The sequence below is a fragment of the Periplaneta americana genome, chromosome 9 (genome assembly GCF_040183065.1).
Source record: "Periplaneta americana isolate PAMFEO1 chromosome 9, P.americana_PAMFEO1_priV1, whole genome shotgun sequence".
Classification (NCBI taxonomy): Eukaryota; Metazoa; Arthropoda; class Insecta; order Blattodea; family Blattidae; genus Periplaneta; species Periplaneta americana.
In genome coordinates, this window is record NC_091125.1 from 69725198 (window position 1) to 69751528 (window position 26331).

At 37.1% G+C, this 26331-nt stretch overlaps 1 protein-coding gene across 2 annotated transcripts in view; it reads right to left on the reverse strand.

Moving 5' to 3' along the window:
• Ca-alpha1T (Ca[2+]-channel protein alpha[[1]] subunit T) overlaps positions 1–24637 on the reverse strand; it is a 267876-nt gene extending 243239 nt beyond the window's left edge. For both annotated transcript variants that reach the window (XM_069834966.1, XM_069834967.1), the window contains exons 1-2: positions 24471–24637; positions 7726–7859 (exon numbers count right to left, since the gene is read on the reverse strand). In XM_069834966.1, the coding sequence (XP_069691067.1) occupies positions 7726–7859; positions 24471–24566 (230 nt within the window). In that variant the 5' untranslated portion in view covers positions 24567–24637. The remainder of the gene's footprint in view (positions 1–7725; positions 7860–24470) is intronic.
• Between the last annotated feature and the right edge of the window lie 1694 nt (positions 24638–26331).

The following is a 26331-nucleotide window of genomic DNA, read 5'->3' on the forward strand; positions in this document are numbered from 1 at the left end:
AAATTAAGGAATTGGGAGAATCTTCAGGAAAAATCATCCTATCTTGTCCAACACAAATTTCGTTCCAACCTACGCAAATGATCGCACCAGAATTCATATCCGTTATCATAGAGACTAGCGATTTTCTTTCTGCAACATATGCACATTTGTACTGTTGTTTTCATCCTAGTTATTAATACTTGCCTAGAGAATTTGTAAAAATGTTAATTTCCCCCCTTATTAAAATTTATATTTTCATACTATGTTGTTTAAGGAAGAATAAATATTTTCAGCTTATAAAATTTCTCTTCTGGTTTATTTTTATAGGAAGCTACTTTCAGACCCATCATAATCATCATCATCATCATCATCATCATCATCATCATCTCATAGTTTAGGCATTAAATTACACAGTCTCGTCTTCATATTGTGTTCGTTTAATTCCTTCCTTTTCTGGGACGACCAATATCTATTCCGCTCTTAGGTTGATACTTTTGTATAGGCTAAGTACTGATATTCTTTCACTGTTCATTCAAGACTGGTGTTGTTTTAAATTTTATAATTTAGAATATAAAATTGGGAATTTTCAGGGAACTGCGTTTAAAGTTTGAAAAACTTTACTGAATGAAACAAATGTGTGTTTGAAGAATCTAATAGCTTATTTATTAGTATTCGGCTCTTGAATATTATGTAGTCTATGGAAGAAGACCCTGTGTTTCAAATAATTTTGCAGACTTAGGAGAGGTTCTTCCCCAGATGCATCATCTCCCGATGTGGTGATATTCCATGACCTTTGCGTTCACCCAATTTGAAAGCTACAAATTTTTTTATTATGGGATATTTTAAACAGATGATGTTCTCTTATACAGAGAGAGTCAGAACTTTCTCCGCAGTGGCAGACACACTTATATTCTGGTATGGTGGGTCCCTATCACCACGGCATGGCGCGTCCTCAGGTTGCGGATAGAGGAGACGGCCTCCAGATATGGAGGGTAGCTGCGAATATATTGAATAAGCAGTCGTGGACAGCCGATAAGGGGTGGTCCTCCAGCTTGGGGGTTGGGCGAAGGGCTAACAACCCATCACCGTAAAAAACAGCTTGTTACGAATTCCTACAGTAAGCCTCGGAATAGGACTGATTCTCTGGCACGACCACAGCAAAGGAATAAGGTTTTGAGATTTGGCACTTGGAACGTAACTAGTCTTTATAAAACAGGAGGGGTAACATTAGTAGCAAAAGAACTAGCTAGATATAGAATAGACTTTGTGGGAGTACAAGAGGTTAGGTTAGATGGGAATGGCATATCACAAATAGGAGATTACTTGTTGTATTATGGGGAAGGAAACAATAATCACCAATTAGGAACAGGATTCTTTGTACATAAAAGAATAAAATCAGCAGTAAAAAATGTCGAATTTATCAGTGACAGGTTATCATATTTAGTACTTAAGGGTAGATGGTGCGACATCATAGTTATAAATGCTCACGCCCCTACAGAAGAGAAAGACGACTATATAAAGGATAGCTTCTATGAGGAATTGGAACATACTTTTGATCAGTTCCCTAGATATCATATGAAAATTTTATTGGGGGATTTCAACGCTAAAGTAGGACGGGAGGATATTTTTAGACCAACTATTGGAAAAGAGAGCCTACACGCAATTAGTAGTGACAATGGAGTTAGATTAGTCAACTTTGCCACATCGAAAAATTTAATTGTCAAAAGTACAACATTCCCCCATAAGGATATACATAAATATACTTGGACTTCTCCAGATGGATTGACACACAACCAAATAGATCACGTCTTGATAGATAAACGGAGACATACTAGTATAGTAGATATTCGAACTTTCAGAGGTGCAGACTGTAATTCTGACCATTATTTGGTGATTGGAGAATTAAGAGAAAGATTATCAGTAGCCAAGCGAGTAGAGCAACAAGTTAATATTACTAAATTCAATATTTTGAAATTAAAGGACGAGGAAGCTAAGCAAATTTATCAGGTCGAAATTTCGAATAGGTTTGCCACTTTAGAAAGTTCCGACGAAGTTGAGAAAGAATTAGATGTTAATAGCGTGTGGGAAAATATCAGAGATAGTATCAAAATTGCAGCTGAGCAGAGCATAGGTTATTATGAAACTAAGAAAAAGAAACCGTGGTTTGATGAAGATTGTTGCATGGTAGTAGAAAGAAGGAAACAGGCAAAATTGAAATTCTTACAGGATCCAGTTGAGGAGAATAGAGATAATTATTTCAATGAAAGACGGGAAGCAAGTCGTACACTTAGGAATAAAAAGAGAGGTTACTTGAAGGAAAAACTGAATGAGGTAGAAACAAATAGTAAGAATAAAAACATTCGAGATTTATATAAGGGTATAAAGGAATTTAAGAACGGATATCAGTCAAGGGTAAACGTGATCAAGGATGAGAATGGTGACTTGCTTGCAGACTCTTCATCAATCCTAAACAGATGGAAAAACTATTTTGCGCAACTACTAAATGTACATAGGCCAAATAGAAATGATCGGGACGATATTGAAATACAAACTGCTGAGCCATTTATACCCGAACCCACGATTTCAGAAGTCGAAATTGCGATAGAAAATCTGAAAAAGTACAAGTCTCCAGGTATCGATCAAATTCCAGCAGAATTAATACAAGAGGGTGGAAGTGCATTATATAGCGAAATTTATAAACTTGTACTTGCTATTTGGGAAAAGGAAATTGTACCAGAACAATGGAAGGAGTCCATAATTGTACCTATTTTTAAAAAGGGGGACAAAACGAACTGTGGTAACTTTCGAGGAATATCACTTTTGTTGACGTCGTACAAAATTTTGTCCAATATTCTTTTGAGGAGATTAACTCCGTACGTAGATGAAATTATTGGGGATCATCAGTGCGGTTTTCGGCGTAATAGATCGACTATTGATCAGATTTTTTGTATTCGGCAGATAATGGAGAAAAAATGGGAGTATAAGGGTACAGTACTTCAGTTATTCATAGATTTCAAAAAGGCATATGACTCGGTTAAGAGGGAAGTATTATATGATATTCTTATTGAATTTGGTATTCCCAAGAAACTAGTTCGATTAATTAAAATGTGTCTCAGTGAAACATACAGCAGAGTCAGTTTCTATCTTATCCTTTTCCAATTCACTGCGGGCTAAAGCAGGGAGATGCACTATCACCTTTACTTTTTAACTTCGCTTTAGAATATGCCATTAGGAAAGTTCAGGATAACAGGCAGGGTTTGGAATTGAACGGGCTACATCAGCTTCTTGTCTATGCAGATGACGTGAATATGTTAGGAGAAAATACACAAACGGTTAGGGAAAACACGGAAATTTTACTTGAAGCAAGTAAAGCGATCGGTTTGGAAGTAAATCCCGAAAAGACAAAGTATATGATTATGTCTCGTGACGGGAATATTGTACGAAATGGAAATATAAATATTGGAGATTTATCCTTCGAAGAGGTGGAAAAATTCAAATATCTTGGAGCAACAGTAACAAATGTAAATGGCACTCGGGAGGAAATTAAACGCAGAATAAATATGGGAAATGCCTGTTATTATTCGGTTGAGAAGCTCTTATCATCCAGTCTGCTGTCCAAAAATCTGAAAGTTAGAATTTATAAAACAGTTATATTACCGGTTGTTCTATATGGCTGTGAAACTTGGACTCTCACTCTGAGAGAGGAACATAGGTTAAGGGTGTTTGAGAATAAGGTGCTTAGGAAAATATTTGGGGCTAAGCGGGATGAAGTTACAGGAGAATGGAGAAAGTTACACAACACAGAACTGCACGCATTGTATTCTTCACCTGACATAATTAGGAACTTGAAATCCAGACGTTTGAGATGGGCAGGGCATGTAGCACGTATGGGCGAATCCAGAAATGCATATAGAGTGTTAGTTGGGAGACCGGAGGGAAAAAGACCTTTAGGGAGGCCGAGACGTAGATGGGAGGATAATATTAAAATGGATTTGAGGGAGGTGGGGTATGATGATAGAGACTGGATTAATCTTGCACAGGATAGGGACCGCTGGCGGGCTTATGTGAGGGCGGCAATGAACCTTCGGGTTCCTTAAAAGCCATTTGTAAGTAAGTAAGTAAGTAGGTTGGTATTTCTCCCTTGCCTTAGGGGATAGCCACGCAAACAATACCGGCGCGTCCTCGCCAAGGTTATACACACAACGACCCTTCAATTTATTGCAGCCAGCAAGTGCATACATTCCGTGAAATGTTTTCAGTTGAAGAACGAGCTTTTATAATGGAATATGTGTTTCGAGGTGACAAATACATTGAAAAAGTGAAACGGCAGTTTCCCAAACTCTAATTTACCTCATCGGGATACATTGGGCGATCTGGTAAATAAATTTCGCCAGACAGGCTCCGTGCAAGATGCTCCACGGTTTGGGAAACCCACAGTTTTAACGGAATACAAACTGTTAGGCATTTCTGATCGAATGCTAAGAAGCCCTAAAAATCGGTTAGAAAATTGGCACAGCAAACTGACATATCTTATTCCAGTACGCGTAGAGCATTAAAGGATGAACTAGGATTACGGCCGTACAAGGTATCGGTAGTGCATGAACTAAAACCCACACATAATGAGAAAAGACTAAATTATTGTGTTTGGTTTCAAAGATTTATTCGTCGTCATGGTGTTGACGTGTTAGACAGGACATTCTTTACAGACGAAGCTTGGTTTCATCTTTCAGGTTACGTAAATTCCCAGAATACACGGATCTGGTCCTTCGAAAATCCTTATGCACTACATGGAACGCCATTGCACTCCCAGAAAATTGGGGTATGGTGTGCCATATCACGAACAAGCATTATGGGACCAATTTTTTTAACGACAAAGTAATCTCTGAAGTTTATTGCTCAGATATAGTTTCCTTTTATTGGGAAATTAAATTAAACTGAATTAAATAGCTGCTTCTTTCAACAAGATGGCGTCGATCTATGCAATTGTTAGAAGAGGTTTTCGGTGAAAGAATAATTTAACAGGGATTGTGGCTGCTGAGATCATCCGCTCTTCTGAGGAGCAGCTAAATTTAAAATGTACCAGAACAATCCTACCACGACTTTGATCAAGGTTTTTGAAAATAAGGTGAAGCGGGTAGACCTATGTCTTCAAGAAAACGGACGACTTTTTCAACATCTGTAGAGTAGATAAGTGTTTTGGAATTGCAATATTATTTATTTATTATTGCCATATTTAGGATTTGTCGCACCCCATTATCTCCTGGCCTAGTTGCCTGATAAGTGGTGCCTTATTGGTGTCACTTATGAGCTTCAAACTTGTTTTCAGACAGTTGACTAAACAACGATCATTATTTGTACTTTGCGCGCTCTGGTTACTCCACTAACGCTGCCAGTGGTACCACTCCATTCACCGTACCTAGCGCGCTCTCGCTTATTCCACTAGTGCGGAGAAAGTTCTGACTCACTCTGTATATTACATAATATTCAAGAGCTAAAGAACAAGATTCAGCATGAAATTGAATACATTGGGTGGTAAGAATAAACAAGAGTATATAGTATATACTGTACATTTTTTAGTAAATACTCTTGTTAGTAAGAATAAAAACATTTGAGTACCTACTCATTTTTGATTTCATACTCATAACACGGAAGTATAGTAGAATATTCTTAAGTGTTCATCTTGTATAGAATGTATACTCATGTTTGATAAGAATAAAAGCTAGTATATTCTCATTTTTATAAGTTCGTTCTCATGTTATTCTGAGTATGGTTTGTAGCAGGCTCATTTCTGAGTATTTGTTGATTTGTGTTCAGTTTAAAGTTAAATTAAAAAAATGGCAGAAGTTGTATGTTCATGTCATGACTAATTTCCAGAAGCGACTTCAGGGGTGTATTACAAGTGGAGGTCACCTGAAGGATGTAGTTTTTGAAAACTTCAATTGTGTAAATAAAGAAAACTGAAAAATATGAATAAGCTATGCGATTGTTTAAATAAATATTTGGTTCACTTCTTAAGGTTTTTTATCACACTCTTAGTTGGCTGAAAATGCCCCAAGTCGTTTATTTGTGTGAATGTGTGTATGTGTATTTCTTCAATTGCTTGCGGTTATCATTTATTATTAAATCATTTATTGTACGGTACATCCTTTTACTCTATGAAGGAATGTCATCTACGCTGTCTGTAATTTACTTCTATCCCGTTCTTTAATTTATTATCCAAGACTCGTTTCTATATACAGGGACATCATTTTATTTTTACTTCAATTTTTATTGTACCTGAGTTTTTGAATGTACTTCACTCCCACCCCTTCTACTAATGAAGTTCAACCGTCCTACACACAGATACAGCCATAGTAGCCTTACCGTCACAGTACGTTCCAAAAATATGTTCGCGTTTTCCAATTACGAAAGAGCTTTCAATATTGCATCATTTTCGCACAGGTACTGTCGTCCATTTGCCTACGTCGCATTCCGGTTTTCCCCACCAGCTTCTATTCGCCTCTCTGTAAAGGCTAGTGTCTGGGCTGTTTTAGGTCTTTTCTGAGAACATTAATTTCTGTTATGAATTGGACATCTACGTAATATTATCCCCGTACAACTGTTTAAAATAACTTAAATAAAAGGGCCTCGTTAACTAATTAACTGTCACGTGATTTCCCTCCTTTCTACGATCCTGCGACATAATCACTTGGACGAACAGTAGATGGCATGTCTGAGTAATTTTATCTTTTCGGATCGAGCAGAAGTGAAGATTGAATTTATAGTACGTAAGGTACTCTTTTGTAGAGTAGGTACAGAATTATTTCAACATGAGTTACTAGTACGAAGGACGAAACTGATAATTGGAATTACACACATTAGAACTGAAGCCTGTATCGAAATGAACCGCCATCATTTTGAAAAATGTATTTAAATATCCATATTATGATTATTTTTCAATTTAACTTCATTCTCTTTAGTGTACGCTAATGTGCTATAGATAGTATAATATGCACTGCATAATGAATACGTCCGCATGGACAGCTCAGTTCGTGAGTAAAAACACTCATTGTTAATACTGTACTGTATTCTGATTAAACAAAAACCTAATGAAAATTATCAAACTCAAAAGCGTGATATTTCCTAGTTTAAGTAAATGGATGAACTACTTTTCTTCCCTCCTATACCTAGTAAAGTGATTTGTTTGTATATTACGCCATCGAACTCCAGTCATGGAAGGGGGTAGCAACCGTTGATCCAAAGGTATAGCCAGGTTAATATCAGAAATGTTAGTAAAAATAAAATGATGTCCCGTATTAGTAATAGTAAAATTTCATTTGTGTATTTTTTGTTTTGTTTTGTAGTGTTCTAGCGTTTCATATGTTTATTGTAATTTATTTTATTTTCGATTTCATTATAATTTAGAAAGTTAACTACGTACTAAAAATATGAAGTTCTAATTTTAAGTCCTGGATATGTTGTACATTTCTTGCTTCATTCACACTTTATTATATGTATAATTTACATTTTTTAATATAATACTGACCATCGAAGAAATCTCGTTCTATGTATATCAACGACAACATTCGAGTAGCCTATACTACTGTTTGCTACCAAAGTACCAAACGTTCACACCTCTAACTCTCTTAGCATGAAGCATTATTTACAACATATTTCAGTAATTTGAACTTTGTCAACAAATCTACCTTGTCTTTCAACCTTTCGCAACCGCACAGCGCGCAGGAAAGTCACTTCAGTTGTACTCACCCCGCGATGACGATGAAGAAGTCAAGTCTGTTCCAGGAGTCCGCCAAGTAGGTGCCCTTCCCGTACACACCCATCGCCACCATCTTGACGGACATCTCCAGGGCGAAGAAAGCGAAGATGAAGTCGTCGAAAATCTGCATAGTAAGACATGAAAAAAGATAATCATATATTCAAATAGTACTGTAGGCCTATTCCTAACAACAATTTTCTGAATCTGCTGAAAATGTTATGAGCACTTACATGTAAATAAATTAATAGGCTAAAATTACGACCAAACGCTACGTAAGTACAACGTGTCATAAATTAATAATTCACTAACACCTGCAAGCTATCACTGTCTTACTCATACATGCGCACAGCTGCTATGAATTTCTAGTATTGCAGTGGGAAGTGCATTGCAGGTGTACAGGCTGAACAGTGCTGTAATCGCTGCCCTCTACGGTAGATTGGATGCCATGCCTCATATTAGGTCCGAATTGGCGATTCAAATACGGCGGAGGACTACTGATTTTTAAATCAGATGAAAAATATTACTAATATGGCTTTTAACTAATAAACATTTTAAAAATTATTATAATTTTTTCGCTCGAAAGGAAAATAGATTTACGGTACATAAAATAATATTTTTTTTATAGAGCAATAGGAGATATTTAGCGGTCATTTATGGTCGACGTAAAAATTTAGAGGTAGCATAACGAGTCCAAATTAATGTTCTACATGCACACGAGCTTGTGCCATACTCCACCGGTAATTACCCATAACCTGCGTAAGAATATTAATATCCTGTTTCGCATTTTATCATATCTGTTATTTCCCGTAGAATATGTTCCTAATCCCAAAAAATTGGGACAGGTTTGGACTCAAAGTTTATTTTCCACCTTAACCACCAAAGAAGACAAGTAATGAAGTGTAGCATCATACTTGTGTTAGATGATTGAATGTGGGCAGTGGCTGTAACATGTATTCCTCTTATATTTAAAGCCCGGAATTTTAGATGCTAAAAGTTAATAATGACACTGAGTGTAGATGAATAGATGTGGTGCCCGTAAGGAGGGTTTTAAGTGTACTTCACAAGAGTTCGATCTGAATTGGTAGACAACAGAGTCACAAGAACTTGGCAAGGGTCTTGTAAACCGTGCGCTAATTTGTAAGTGGTAGTTAAGAGGATTAAAGACCTTTAATGGTACTAAAAGGAAAAAAATACTGAATGACAAGAATGACATTTGAAAGAAGTTAGGGCATGGCTTTTTAGGGCATAAACTACAGCGAGGAACAATATTAACTTTTAGCACCTAAAATTCCGGGCTCTACGTCATATTGCAGCAATGTAGCACATTTATATCTAGTATTTCAGTGTTTATTTATTTAGATTGGCGATTAATAAGTGAAATCACTTTACATTTCGAAGACACGTTATATCAACTACTTTTCTTCACATCACTATCTCTCAGTATGACTACAGCAAAATTTATCTGTGTAGAAAAAAAATATTTGTCAGATTTATAGTTAGTGATGTTTAAAAAGGACGCGTCAGCTACTATGGCTATTTGCGCCCTTTCATATTTACAAAGTTTATCAGTTGTAAAATTATATTTTATATGGATTATTCAGGAGAGTGGCAATTTGGACATTTTTCAATGCTGGTGCTGAATAAGATTATAAACATTTTGAAGTCTCCTTCGTATTCAGCTGAATAAAACAAGATCGGTAGGATATCCAACTCATTGGAGTCTCATCTTCCTTCCTTATCCACTTGAAAACGATGGTAGAAGCAACACTCGAAATGTGAAATCTTATTCATCACCAGCAATGGAAGAAGTCCGAAATATTCTGCTTCACTTATTTAGATTCATTTAACATTTCAACAGCATAATTCTGTCGTCTATATTTTACTTTTGGCGAGTCCAAGCGGAATTTGTGGTGGACAAAAACAGAGTTGTGGTAGGTTTCCTCGGTGTACTCTCGTTTTCACTTTAATTTTTGCATAAATTACATTAATAGTGATGTACTGTGTCAAAACATTGCCTAATAATGGCAGACGCAACAATTTTCCATTCATGACTGTTACTCTTGACTTTGATTCAACGCAACTAATAAAATAAAACATAACATTGTATTTAAAAGTGGTAGATACTTACTCAAATTGTATTAAATTATTCAGGTGTTGATATTAAGGGAAAAGCCGAAGGAACAGGTTCGATCCGGTGCAGTGGGTTGAGCCTCGGCATAGCTCACAGATAGAGCATCCAGTGCGTAGAACTGGAGATCCTGGGCTCGATTCCCAGCACCGCAGTGAATTTTTCTCCGTTATTAATGAATTATTATTAATGTGAATATTTGGGAAGTAAATTGGTATCTCTAGTTTTGTAGGACAAGTATTAAGTTTCGAAGTTATGGACTTTCGAGTCCTAAACAAAAGTGGAAACCTCTACAGCTTACGTCACAGTGGATGAAAGCTTTGTATGGCCCTAGGCATCGATCCCTCGGGACAAGGATGCCGTTTGCCTAGTCTGATCTGCTGAGACGGTCCTTATCGGTCTTCGATTGTCAGTTGTTAACTGTCGAATGGGCCGTAAAACGAGGCACCTGCTTTATAGCCGCCATTTTGGTGAAGATGACTGCAGTACCAAGAAGACGCATGCGCTTTCTTCCCTCCCGGTTATCTCCCTGAATTTCCTCCAACCACAGACAGAATATACCAAGCGACTTGAATTATAAACTGTGATCCGTGAGCCGTTCACAGCAAGTTAGAATATCAATTTGTACCAAGAAATATGTAACATCTAGTTCTAACCTAAATAATTCTATAATAATGAGCGGTGACAATTGCTGGATAGGAGGTTCTCGAAAGCCGCCTTCCCTGTGTATAAATATACTTGACGGATATGAATGAAGTAACAATTACAATTAGTAAAGTAAGCTCACGTTCTTACCATGCAGAATTTAGGAGTAAAGTTCTAAAATTCTATTTTATATTTTGATTATCATAATTCAACTCCTCCATTAATAAAGTCTACGAACCAGCACTGAATAGCGGCTTCCTCTGCAGGTTTCTTTAAAGCTCTGGTATCTGGAAATCCATTTCGTCCCATTTTATTCTTTATTTTATATTTAATCCGTCAGATGCATCTGTAATCTCAATCGATCGGCTTGCAAATCCATTATTTTCTGAAATTCAATGACTAATTTTCAACTCGCAATAAGTCCAGCCTCATTTTCTGAATACACAAGACAGCATATAAAATGCATAATAAACTATAAATAGTTCATTCTAATTATCTGAAATAGCAGTCAGACCTCCGCATTCTAAAAATTCAATGCAAGAAATGCTGCTGTTTGGCTCGCAGGCACACCCGTTGTCGAAGGAAGGTACTTGGGAAAATAAGAAACGGCTGATTTATAACTCTTATCTGGAGAACGCTCAATCAGGGATATATTTCTTTTTAGTACCGTAAATGGACAACATGGAACCTCTAGTTTCACTTTAATTATAAATTAATCCATACTAAAAGTTTTTATCGCTCTTTAAAGTCTTGCTACATTCGATCGGTATTGAATCCGCTAATTTTGAATAAAATTGCATACCTCAGAAAGAATTACTTCATTAGTCTCAAAGGCTATAATCTGGTCGATATTTCTCATCGGTCTCTTGAGGAGAAGAGATTTGCTAGCCTCGTTGCAAGGTTCCATCCACTACGTGTTTATTTTTATCAAATTTTGAGTAACTTACTACTTACACAGGAAGGGCTCCTCGGTTGGCGTAAGCGTAAGCCTACAGACTGGTGAAAAAATTTAGCAAGGAAATACAGTTCATTCGCTGAAACGGTTGAGAATCTGAATAAATTAACGGAAAGTTAGGTAATGTGAAGTTCTGTATCCCACCAAGTGTTCGTTTAGTGCAAGTGTAAAGAAAATATAAGATTAAAAATCTCGCTAGGGATATACAATAATAAATAATAGATTCAGGGGAAAAAATCAGTCAACTACCTTTTATTAGAGCACTTGCGTCCAATTATCAGGATTTCCTAAAATATTCTCACTAATATTCTTCACCTGTATTTATTTACATATTGGACGAGGTATATATTATGGCTCATATAAATTTTGTACAAAATAACCGTTGATTAGAATTGTTTCGAATAGTAGATCATTTCTGTCACCCTTATTCCAGTATTCCTTCACTATCACTCAATCTTCGTCTCATTGATAATTAAAAATGTCCATAATTTAAGAACTGAAATAATTTACACATCTGCGAATAGCCTACTATTAGCCATGTATATTTAAGCCATAATTATTTTGATTACTCACCATACTTACAAACATTTTTCTCGCTTCCTTTTGTAAATTTCCATAATCTTATTTTGAGGGCGAAGAATTTTTTTAACATAATTTCAACACGGTTGTGAATTCTCGGTAATGTTACAAGAAGATAGCAAACAATATCAAGCAGCGGAAATTAAGTTTCTGCAGATCGCAAAGAAATGAACGGGATTGGGAAGACTGGAAAAATAATTTAAAATAGTTCGTTATATTTTTGTAAAATATAACTAAAGTTATCCCGTTTATAGGCCATGGCGGTCCACAGGTTAGCGGGAAGTAAAGACTCCCAACTTTGGAAATAACATTAGTATTAGTAGGGGTGCCAGTCCTACGTCTTTGTCGACTTTATCAAGAAGGAAATACTCTTGTATTCATTTCTGTTAGAGACTTAAGAGAAAACCAGGACCGTAGTGTGGTAGGAAGGGTTATGTCAATTTTACAAATAAAATGTAAAATAAGGTAGTCATAGTTGGAGGGATTAAAAATAATACGAGTTATAAAAATGTTTCCTTCTACAATATTGAATAATATAAAGAGAAACATATATCGATATAAAAGTATGGATAAATGAGAAGTCTAAATTGTGAAAAATAGAAGTAAAACATTATATACGATATTTTGATACAAAAGCTTACATTCTTGCTACTTTGTTACTTCGTAATTTATAAATCGTTTAATAAATTGGTCTTTGCATTATTAGCAGAATGAGAAAATTTAGCTATTTCGGTCATCTAAATCGAAGCCAAAATCCACTGATATTAAATTTAGCGTGAGGAAGATAGTGAAAAATAATGCTAAGAGTACATACAATTTCATAGCATGACTTCTTCAGGAAAAGAAGTAAACTTAGTAGATTTACGGTACGTGAAGTACCCTGTTCCAGGCAAAACTACGGCCAGTTGTTCCTCGTCCCACAAAGTTCCCTGCTCTGAGGTCAATGTCTCGATAGAATCTGCAGATATGTGCAGAACGCCCAGGGAGATTATAAACAATTTTGGCAAAATAAGGAAGTAAAAATAGAAAAGGGTGAAAAGAAAACAGTAGGCTGCAGTGAATCCAGAGTGGATAGTGGATAAGCCCTTGAAATAAAATTAGTCTATTAATTCGGATTATGTTGAATAATTTTGTACGCTATATAACACATAAAATACTGAAGTCCTCTATTTATACCAATTGAAGATACGGAAAATATGACTTTACGCTGGCGACCGTGCAATTTGAGTGCATGAAAGCCACTTACGTCGTTTCGATACACACGTAAATATACACGATTGTTCTCTTATATGAAATACCCTGTGCTTTCTCCCGCATCTGTGGCTCGGTACTGAATTGCTGGTCTTCCATGCAGGTGGCCCGGATTCGATCTCCGGCTTGGTTCCTATGGAATTTGTGGTGGACAAGGAAAATGTTTCAGAGGGATTTTATAGTGGCATTCCAATTTCCCTCTTTAATTCCACTAACACTCTTCACCTCCCCCTCATTTCACCTATCATTAAAATACCGCTAGGTTAAAAATAGACTGGTGTCAAGTCGTGGAGGTAGTACTTACGGGATTAGAACTTAGGAACTTGAGGCTCCTAGAGTTTATCAGATACTCGCCTGGAATTGGGACAGCCAGCGCTGACGTAGGATGGTACGCCTGTCAGCATCAATGAATATCATCCGGGTCATCTAACGGACTTGAACAATCGTTGCATGGGCTAATATGAGAGTATTTGTATGGATCTATTTCAGTTCCGACCCCCCCCCCCAAAAGCCAGCCAGATAGTCTTATGTCATCTTGTGTAAAATAATTGTCGCACAAACCTCACATCATGTCAGTTCTTCTTTCTATTTGTTCAATGTATGTTGAGAAACCTAAATATCGAATTAAGATAAACCTAAACACAGCGTTAGAAATCCTGATGACTTTTATTCGTAATTCTACGTAGCCTATATTGAAGAAAGCGATAGATGTTGCGGACGTCGGAAATACAAGGTAGTGCAAATACAGTGGTATCGAGTTAAGTTGTTTTAGTCTTAGACGGTACTCAGGTCGTGAAGAATAAATTAGTGATTGTTATGGGTCGACAATCTCAAATCATTTTATATATGACTGCCTTTTAACGAATATAGGACATCTCCTGTGTAGTTTTGTGCCACAGAGGAAGAGAAGAATTTTTTTCTCAAGAACAAGGGGCTTTCTTTGTGACCCATTGTGTCTTTCCCATACACGTGTTACTGATAAGTTTTGACAGAAATATCCGGGTTTTGCAGTCTCTAAGAATGCGGTGATAACCTGATTACTGAACCGTTTTCGGGAAGCTAGATCAATTAGAGGCAGGAAGAAATCTGAGTGAGATACCATCCAATTTGGCCGAGATTAATCTGACATGCAGAAAACATTGCAACATTGAACTTAGGGCACTTGAAAAAAAATAGTGAAATCATGAATATCTTACAGAAATACTCAGAAAGAAACAAAAAAATACACCTTCAATCACACTGTAAATACTATGTCTAGTAAGTCAACAACAGGAAGAAATTAACCACGAGATATTAGTTGTTAATTGGCGTCGGTAGTCTATTAAAAATAATAGAATTGCGCAGCTTGCTATGGTTTTCTTCACTGTATAAATATGATTCCCTCTCAGTGACTATGCTAGTAGTGAAAGCAATAGGATTTCCTCCTCTGAAAATGAATGTTTCGTATTGAAAGTCGATGCATTCTCAAAATAACTGGGATATGGCGTGCGGTATCATGTCGTCCGGTAGTAGACCCATTTTCTTTCAGACAGTGAAACAAGCCACTGTCACACAGTTCTTGCGTGGCTTTGAAATTAATGAATCGAAAGACGGTGTCTTATGTCACAATGTTATACTCTGCAATGCAATCGTGCAATTTCTGCAAGTATTTTTTTCTCAGTCGCACTCTCATTTTCAAAGCATTGTGATTCACACGGTCACCGGATTTGTTATCCTCTGGAGGTAGCCTACCTTAAAGGAATTATGTATCCAAATAATCCACATATACTGGATGACTAAGAAAGTAATAATAATATTATTATGACTGCAATAAAACTGTCTGCGTCACGGGCGCTTTGTAAATATATACCAAAATGACAAGAAGAGCTCGCACTTGCATTCGTGTGCAAGGAAACTAATTTTAACATAAATATTGTAATAGGCTAATATTTTATGTTTAATCATTTAATGTTCAGATTATAAATATTACTTGTAACTGCCGAGTATTGTGTATTGCTCAAACTACCCTCGAAAAATGTAATTGTTTATTGTCGAGTCTAACATTTCGTCACTGTGTGTAAAACACGGCCCCTTAAGAGCAAGAAAATTTTGAATAGGCTTACCGTATTTACTCGTGTAATTGCCGCCCTTGCGTATTCCTTGCCCCTTAGATTTTTAAGGCACATTTTCAGAATTTTATTTTTATAGCACAATCTCCTCCTTTTAAATCACAACTTTGGCCCCCTTTATCCAGTCAGTGAGGAATGAAAGGATCGCACAAATACGCTTGGAAAACCAAAAGGCAAAATTCACCCCCTCCCATCAACCGGTTCTCGCGTCGCGCACTTTCAGCGTATTCCGAATCTCACCGGTGAGCAATCCGATGGCATCACGGTGTTCCGAATTCCACCGATGACGTCATTGATGTCGCACCGGTGCCATCAACTTGCAGAGGTGATGGCAGTCTCCATCAGCCGCCATCAGTGAATCTGATTGGTTCTTGTATAGGGCGGGAATTAGCAGACGAATGACATCGTGCACTGTTGTGTCATGGCGGTGTGTTCTGCTTTAGTTCTGCTGCATTGTTTGTAATGAGCACAACGTAAAAACAATATGTTAATGGCTTATGAGCGAACATGTCAACGGACCAGTTATTACTACCGGTTCAAGAAATAAGTTGTTCATGATCTCTTTTCTTTGAACGAGATGGCAGTGCGAAAATTTCGCAAAATTTTGCTAGCGTAACACAGATAACCACTTACACGGTCGCCATGACAGCATCGATTCTTCCAGCAGTTTTGTTCCTTATTTTCGTTGCAACGTGACGTCATTGATCCCACCGGACCGGTGAGATTCGGAATACGCTGTTTGAGAGAGATAAACAATCAAGTAGCAGGTAACATCTGTCATTTGCCAGTTCTCTCTTTTCACGTACCTATGTTGTTAGGTAGTGGTGTAATAAAAATGGGTAGAAAGTATAATACTTATAAGGCACAATTAAACGAATATTATTTCGTACTTCAGTTTTCTGCTGTTATATATCACCATCCCCGCTTCACTCCCGATATTTTTTTTGCAGTTATGGCGTAATTCCCCTCCCCTCTAATTATCGGTTACGAATTTTTGAAAAAAAAAAAAGGGGGGGAATTACGCGAGTAAAACGGTATATCTTATTTAAACTTCATGAAGTTAAAAAAATGTTAAAACAAATTCATAGATATTTAGAAACATTTTTGTAAACTGGTCTAATATCAATATTTGGTCTGTCAATTTTCATAAGTAGATCAATATCAAGATTCGACAAAATTAAAAATACTATTGTAAAATGAGACATTTCATGACATCTGACTGACAGGTGTAACTACGAGTGTGTAACAATGGGTGCTTTTCGCATGAATGCTCGAACGCATTTAACAAAAGGGCAATCAGCACGTAAACAGTGTCCGAAGTCCCAAACTGATCCGTCCCTTTGTGCAATCCTAGACTATTATTGCCACACAAAGGCCAACGACCTGCATGCGTATCTATCTGCCTGTGAATTCCTCTGTCTCCATGTGCGCTAGTCGGATGTTTAGGAGAATGAAGCTCAAACATTAACGTGATTTTAGTAAATTACGCTATTTTAACAACGAAAAGATTTATATGAAAGTGTCCATCAGGCCAGGTAAGACGTTTCAAAAATGTACCGATATTTGCTGGAAACATTCGCGATTTACGTTTTGCTTTACTTCTGGTACAGTATATAGAGACTGACTGAAAATTCAAGCCAGGAATTTGAAGAGTGTATTTCTCCAAAAATTTTGATTCGAAAATAAAAAAGTAATATAAATACTAGATCTCAATATTTTCTAGATAACAATGCACATGCTCATACTATATACCAAGTTATGACGTCATTGCCAGTTAGAAGAGCGCGGTTCAAAATTTTCTAAATGAGGTTCAAACGACTGCTCTTGCTTGTGGTTTTCCTAAGGCGCCAAGACGAATGTCTATTAAAGAAATGGGCCACGGACCTACAGATCCTCGTCATAAATTTCTGCATTTTCCAAATCGCAGCCTTGGCTTCGCGTGTTGCCTTGGATACTTCTGGGCGAGCTTACTCGAGCGTCTTTCGCCTACCCAATAATTCGAATCCTTTGTCGAGCGAGGATAGCGACGCTCCTGCTTGCTACTCGTTCTACTCAGGATTTTAACATCTTACGTGACTCTGTCCTACTGCTGTGCAGACATGCTGAATATTGCGCCATGCGACATTTATTCCCTCATCTGGGTCGTATTAGATTAGGTCCATTTTCGTCTTCTCTACTTCAAAATTTATTAAATAACTTCAACGGAACGATGAAAAACTTAGTAAGACAAGTGATCAAAAGGCTTGGATGTCACGCAGGTTATTCCTCACAGTCACAAATTCGCTTGCAAGCACGCACAAAAGCGTACCTTTTAATTGTTGTCCCTCCCACTTCCTCTTGTTTGATTGCGATTTATTTCCAATACAAAAAGTTGATTTTTTTTCCATTTTATTCACCAATGATAGGCACAATAGCAATCTGTAAGACAAGACTGCGAAGTGTTCAACGCTGAAAATACTGACAAGTAAAATGTTGGCACTCTTTCAGTAAAGTAATCTTCTTAGGTACAAAAAAAAAATTGAAGTCTTTTGCGTGAAAAAATGTGAAACATAAACTGCACTTTCATTTCGAATATGTTAAATGACTTTTTATTAAGGAAAACGCCTGATTTCGAATAACGATTGGTTTGAATTCCCCTTCCTGTGAGAGATCTGAAGGCGGACTTAATGTCATTGCAAACGTTTCAGATCTGTTTAGATACAATTAACTGGTTATACCTGCCTGTGGTTAAGGTTAGGTTTACTTTCTGTTTGTGCTGTTGGTTAAATAATTGTCCGTTATTTTTGTATTCAGAATTAAAGCGATAGTTGGTAAGGATTCAGCAAGGCGCAATTCGAATATATTATATAAGGAGTAGCTGATTCATTTATGGCGACTTCCTCCGTAAAAGAGATTGCTTCGTGTCGGCCGTAAGTCGTGGTACCAAGGCCACGAGGTAAACGCAGGCATGAACTTTGTTTGAGCCATTAATTCTGTTTATTGCTATAATATCAGTCTTATAAATAGTCGTTTTCCTCTATAATTGTAAACAGTACTATTCGAGAGAGTATTATAGACAAACTGGTGTAGAATAAATTCCAGCCAAGAACGAAGGTAGCCAGTGTATTGTAATGCGCAAAACTTGTCCTAAGTAAATATTAAGGAGATTTTTAACAGATATAAGACATATATCCTTTCTGCAGGATTATAGTAAATAAAATGTATAGGCCTACAGTAGATAACAAACGAGCAATTTATAAAAATGGAAATATTACACAAAAAAATACTTCGACTAAGGAACAACAATTTAGTTTAATGCGCAGGCAAGCAATGAAATGTTGTCCTCAAGTTCTGTAGCATTTTAAAATGTATTTTACACTTCATTTTCGTTTAACTATTGAATCTGAAAGTTCCTTAAATTTTCGAGTTGATACGAGGTTGTGTGAAAGTTTATATATAAAAATTTAATTTTCGACAGAAAGTAAAACACATGTCAGTTTCTTTTTGACAGACCTAGAACAATGTTCCTTTAAAAGATTTTTAAACTTAACTTCTACAGACGATTCCGCCCTAGAAGTCTGTGGGTCAATTTCATAAACAATAAGAATAACGAGTATTGTGAATTTAAAGTTGTACGTAGTGATGCAGATTCGGCTCAAATACTGTACTTGGTCTTTAGAAAATAGTGAGCTTGGAACTTTTAACATTCTTTCGACATTTTAAATTTGTTATTTAGTAAAACTTACTTAAAATTTGTAGGTTGCTACGACAGATAGACAGTATGTAAATAATACGTATATACAAAGGTTTCGACAACAATGTTATGAGTTTTAGGGTAATATAAAGGATCATCAAAAGTAATTTACCAGCAGAAATTCATGTCTGAAGACGTCTAGGTTTGCAGGTTATAAAAGAAATTAGTTCTCGTTGGCAAATATTTCCAAAAAGATTCACTCAGCCTCCTTTAAAATTGGGTACCGTGTCTTTCTCGGGGATAAAAGGCGGTCGGGGAGTGGTGCCGACAACACCACATCATTCTAGTACCGAGATCAAGAGGGGATGGAGCTCCACCTTCATGTTCCCACAAGCGCCTTCACGGAGTATTTAGGGGATACATTTATCTTGACTTTTACATACTTTTCACTAAACTGTTAGAAATCCAGGCAAACTCTCTCGCATGCATGATGCATGAATATTAGAGTTTTACTCAGATATTTTGCACCTTGAAGTGTATAGATTTTTTTCGCGCTCCTATATCTATATACGTTTATGTGAGTTTATATACCGCATACATGCAATGTGTTTCAAACTTTATATTACAGATTTATATTACAATTTATATCTACAGGGTAGATGACGGATTATAAAGACAATGCTTTCCATTAAGCTATGTGTGTCCATTTCTGGTCGTTAAATGCTACAGGTCGTAAAATATGTGTAAGGGCTTCTGCTCGTAGGCAATCATTCATGCTAGGTTGTTGTCAAGGTTCCATTTGGAGAATTATTCATTTCGTAAGATAAGTAAATTGGTTGCTCTCCTATTGTATACAGCATAGGAACATTTGCTGAGAAATGCATCGTCCAGTCCATGGCTTGCACGCTCACCGCATTGTAATGCTATTGACTTCTTTTATAAGGGCCATGTAAAAATATTCATTGTCTACAATATCTCCCTCTAAAAAAAACACGATCTTCTTCTGGTTGTAACACTATTTATACCACGTGGAACTTACTGAGCAAGTGCAGACTCAGTACTCGTACGTCGGCGTTACTGACGAGTGTAACAGGAAAATACCAATTCCAAGATATTCTGTAATGAAAAACACTCCAAAGGATCGTGTGGTAATGACCATTTTCGTTTCCGGTGGCTTAAACGGAAGTTCGTAGGTTCAAACTCGCCGGAGGGTATTTAATTGTAAGGGCCAATAAAACCCCTTAGCATGGCTTCGTCCTGGGACGGAAGTAAAGCTATGTATTCCAAGTCATATGCTTAAGGCACATATGAGGTTTCTGTCTTTAATAGGAGATTCCAGGTAAAATTTGTCAGATATTTTTCTTCAACGTTGAATAACGGCTGCAATTAAAGGCTCATTCACAATGAAAATTAAACATAACGTAAGCGTTAACTTAAGAATATAAATGTTACGGTAAAATCAAGAAGTAATACCATCATTCACGATGGGAACATAAACATAACAGCAAACATACTTGGTAACCATGGAAACATAACAACGACGCCATTTCCTCCTATTCTGTCGTATACTTCAGCGCTCCACGATTGTGTTCTGTTTGCAAATCACGTAAGCATAAGCATGAAAGTTTGGAGTTTGCAAACATTCATGTTACCGTCTTACGGTAATGTTTTCGTCATTGCTTATGTGAATCATTGTGAATGATCCCATTTGGTAGCCTGGACGCAAACTTCTCTGTTTACTCGTATGTTATGGTTATGTTTAATTTCCATTGTGAATGGGAATAATTAAATAAGGGACAGTACTACCGCCACCAGAATGACACTTGTGGGGATGATATATTTTATGACTTGCAGAGCCATAAAGGAGCATGAATGAGTACGTACGCACTGCTTAGTGAAAAATATCTTTGTTAGCCTACGTATACACAACACTATTTTATTACACTCTTTCAAGTAGGTTTTACTACATATACACAGTATATGCAGGATGTGATTAATATGTAAAAGAATTCGGTGGGTTGTACTGACCGTCGGGGCGAGCCTGTGGTCGGATACGACTACTTACGACTCTGCTTCCACCTGAAAGTAGATACTCTGTTATTATAAGAGTATTTTTCTGTTTATTTCTTTGCACTTCTGCACGACTTCATAGTACAAAATCTGCACATCGACCGATCGGTAACTGAGATCTTATCGCTTGGCTAAAAGTGGTTCCTAGATCTGAAACCGCTGATTATTTTGTAGTGGCATCTCCAGAGTTTCGTGTACCAAACTCCAGTGCAGGCTGAGAACAGAAGTTTGTGTTTCCAGGAAATTTTAGCAGATTACATTTCAATTTATTAGCGACCAGCATTGTTTTATAGTTCATTTGTAAATGAGGGAACCAGCAATAGAAGAGGCAGCTTAGAACTTTTATACTGCTGATGAAGTATATTAGTAGAGTCAAAAAGTGACCGAACATGTGTAGATACCTTTGTTGCAGATGAAATGTAACAATTTACACAACATCACCTTCAAAATACGCCCCCTGGGTAGTGACACACTTCTGTCAGCGTCCATACCACTTCTCGAAACATTCCTGCAGCTCATCTTTGATCACTTCCCGCAGAGCGCGTGTCGCATGAATTTTCACCTCTTCGACTGATGCAAACTGCCATCCCTTGAGTAGAGATTTGACCTTTGGAAATAGGTATAAATCTGCTGGAGTAAGATCTGGAGAATATGATGGCTGTGGATGGACAGGTATTTTGTGTTTTGCGAGGAATTCGCTTACTACCAAGAGCGATCGATGTGCTAGGGTAGTGTCATGGTTGTCCTTACCACAAACTGGGTCATTTTCGTCGAACTGCATCACGAAGACGTTGACGAATTTTATTGCAACATACGTCTCCTTACTGACAGCTCGACCCTCAGGAATAAACTCAAAATGTACGAGATTCTGGATATCGAAGAACACTTCGATCATTGTTTTCTCCTTTGATAGGTCGGCACACTGAGTCTATACGCCTGGAGAGTAGGTCACATGCCACACGGACAAGGCAGAGAAGTTGCCTACACAGCATGGCGTTACTAAAAATTCATAATATTTCGAAGATTTGATCTATTTTCTTCTTGAGATAAACAAACGGATAGTTACAAGGAAGGTCTATATCTGAACAATTATGAATTGTTTATATACTTTATGAATATAAAAATCGAAGCTAAAGCTCTTACGAGTTGTACAGACTTAAGTAATTAGGTGGTCGCTATTTGAAACATTATTGTAAAGTATTTGTTCAATAAAAGTTTGAATATCAATATATGAAAATAGAATAAAATTTAAGAAGTCGCAAAATAAAATGCGACAAAGAAAAACAAAAATAAAATACCAAGCTCTCTTCTATATGGCACGATCAGCGTCGTAAGTAGACTTCTCCGGCCATGAATTCCCTACATACTATTATTTCTCTTAACGTCCTATATAGTTACGAGGATTTATTGAATGAATGAATGATATAGCCATGATGTATCATGTTGGGCAAAGGCCTTCTGTGCGGGGGTAGGACTACTCTTAAAGAGGTGACTTATGGATACTCGCTTGGTGAACCAATCCAGGCGAATTTTTATAAGTTTGTTATTTAACGACGCTGTATCAACTACTAGGTCATTTAGCGTCGATGGGATTGGTGATAGCGAAATGGTATTTGGCGAGATGAGGCCAAGGATTCTCCAAAGATTACCTGACATTCGCCTTACGGTTGGGAAAAACCTTGGAAAAAATCCAACCAAGTTATCAGTCCAAGCGGGAATCAAGCGAAATTGCGGTGCCGATTAATAGGGGATTTCAACGCAAGAATAAACATGAAACTTATATGCTTCTAGAGTGAGACATATGCGCCTACCTCACTGAAAATGGTGAACTCTAAACTTTACTAGATGTTCAAGGAGAGTTAACATCAATTGATATTAGGCATTTTATTACTTTTTGAAGAAAAGTAATGTATGGTGTGCTAGTTTGTAGTGATATATTTTATAATGACATATTACGCTTATTTATTTGCAAGCATTTAAGTATTAGTGCAAAAACCACAACCGTTTTATATTACCCGCTCGACAGCTATCCCCACTCTACAGAGCATTATGACACCTCCCAGCATATTGCACTTCACAAGCCGCAAAGTATACAGCTCAATGGAATTGAAAGCGATAGTGATGACTTTTTTTTTTTAAATGTTTTACATTCTTTAGTTTCTGGAATATTTTTGAACGGCGTTGAGTAAGTTAAACAAATTGTGACATATTCCGTGGTTCTCATACCTAAACACACGTATTTAAACAACATGCACGGTGAGAGATTCGAACTCCCAACCTTAACATTGTTAGCTGTACGCCTTCAACTGAGCTCGTGTATAAAGTAACTAAAGCCTTTTGCATTTCAGACTTCATTGTGGGTACTCTGTATGTATACAGAGTGAATGTGAATGTGCGGAATTGCAAAACCTGGTATAAAGAAGACGCAAATGACTTGTCTCGGTGTTATGCATATAATGTAATACATAGCGCGATAGACCATGAAGGGCCAAGGCCGACCAGTCGACTGATGGCCTCACTTCCGCATGCCTCAGCAGAGGTGAAAGATCATCCAACAAGAACGGAGGTATTGTGTGATCAGCACGATGATGCCCCAGCCATTACAGCTGGTTTTTGAAACCGGATTTCGCTACCTGTCGTAGCTTCCCAAATTCATCACGATGCTGGGTATACACTGGTCGAAATTTCAAGAGAAAAAATCTTCCTCTATGAGGACTCGAACCAGTGCTCATTCCGTAACGCTAGATCAGGTATGATTCCTTAGACCACGACGCTAAGGCACGGGGCATATTTATGCCAGTATAGTCAGAAAGGCATTAGTATCCAGATTTCGAATACAAGTTTTAACTTCCTGTCAACTCATTTTAATGATTTTAATTTGAGATGAAATTCTTGTGTTCACAATAACTTAATCACTGTCTCTGTATATTAAACATTTAATTATCATATACTACTACAGACTTGTTTATATTTCCATGACTATAGAGAAATTATGGGACCGTTCAAAAGTGTAAATTTTGTGAGCACAATAATGTAAAAAAAAAAACTAATGAAACTTAGAAAGTATTACATTTCCTGATTCTAATGAAAATTTGTACGGCTGCTCTAAACGAAAAGATCGCATTAAGAGTAAACCTGCTTCAGTTATGATTAGTTCAGAACAAATTCCACATAGGCTCGCCATAGAAAACCAATGCACTCTCTTTCGATTAATATTATAATATCCTTAATATTAATCTCAAAGAATGTAGAAAACAGACAAACATATATCCGTATCAGACCACCTCTCTCAAAGGACAAAATGATAAAAGTAAGTTGGTACCTACCTGTAGGATCTTGCAGCGGTTAGATTCGCAGCCGTTTTCGTCCAGACAGGGCCGGTACATGCCCAGCGTCACGCAGTTCAACAGGATGACCAGCATGCTGATGCGCTCGAACCACGTAATCAAGTTAAGGAAAACAACCAGTCCGTACAAATAACATTATATATTATGTACTATATAATTATGCAATTCATTCACAAAATAAATACATACATACATACAGTACATACATAACCACACGCACACACATTACACAACCACATACACACATTACATACACACACATACACCCACACCCCCTTACAATATTATTTTTCGTTGTTAAAAATAAATTTGAAACAACAAATCTGAATTAGACAATATAAATAAACTTAATTAAATTGTAATGAGGTAAGAAAAGTATTGTTGGTAACTAATTTGTCGCAATATACTATATTTTATTGTTCATAACTTTTAACCTGCTTCGAAAATCTAGTATAACAACACTTTTAATTTTGTTTTCAGCTTCTTCCAAAATGTCGTGGTCCTCAGTCTTGCACACTGAGGTTGGTTTTAACAGTCTCTCGGCTCCAGTATTTTTCTTCTCTAAGGGAGTTTTTCTTCCTTTTTTGCAAAATGTAAGAAACTTTATTTCAAACAGTCAATTTTGCAGTGAATAAAGATGAGTTATTTTGTGAATTTTGTTATTCTACAGATAGTCTCTGTAGAAGGTAATGCTTATCAGAAATACGGGTTTCAGTGCTCACCAGTTTAAAATCAAACAATGTTAGTATTACAAATTTGGAAAACAAATGATGAGTTTTGTTTCCAGCACATATAATACAGTAGTAATGCTCACACAGAGTGTTGGGCAGCATATGCTTCGGATATTCTGTCTCGGACAGAACAGTTTTGTCTCGGACGTTCGATGTGACTGCGATTACACATATTCTTATGAGGCTGGAGCATACTGCATCGGACATCCGTCCTATATGCAGCAGGTGTAATCACTGTTATATCGAACGGTCAGAGACAAAACCGTCCTGTCCGAGACGGAATGTCTGATACAGTATGCTGCCTACCTAAGTGGACACATCTTCGAAACAGGAGCGGGACACATCCAATCAAATCGGAACTACAAATTGCAGCGAATTTCAACTACTCATGCAAGGAATTTTTACAATTTATTAAATGGCAGGAAATTATAGCGTGATGTAAAATATCTCTTAAAATATTCTTAATTTGAGCCTAACTGACAAAATGCGGAATAAAGTTGTTTTCAGTAACTGAACTGAATAATTTGTCAATTTTATGTGAAATTTTGTCTACTCCTAGTCTTCTGTATTTTTTTAAGTTGGCAACCCTGATGCCCACAGAAGGCATATTTTGCCCGGTGCGATACTTCCAGAATATATGGCAGGCTTATCACGGTAAATGCTATGGTAAAGACGTAAGATAATGAATTGTTCATTAGAATTTGGAAGGAGACGGGTTGTAACCTTTTCAACTAGTAGGCCTACTATCCCAGCATTCGCCTGCATGGGCGTGGGAAATCATGAAAAACCCAAATCAGCCGGTCCTTGGAAACAAACTCCGGGTCTTACAAATATAAGGTAGTAATGCTAACCATTACTCAAACGTGCTTGGTAATATCACAACATTTCACAGGATATTTGTTTTCGAGGATCGAGACGGAGCTGCAGTACATACAACTAGGCTACAAAGCAAATACTCTGGAAATCTATTCAGCAAAGCAGTTACCGCAAAGAATGCGTAGACGTTGAGAGAAGAATGCGTATATTGCTATGCAACTCTTACTCTGAAGTGGTACAGTAATAAAAAGTACCATAGTGGATGCAAGCCAGGAGTCGTACTTATCAGCTCC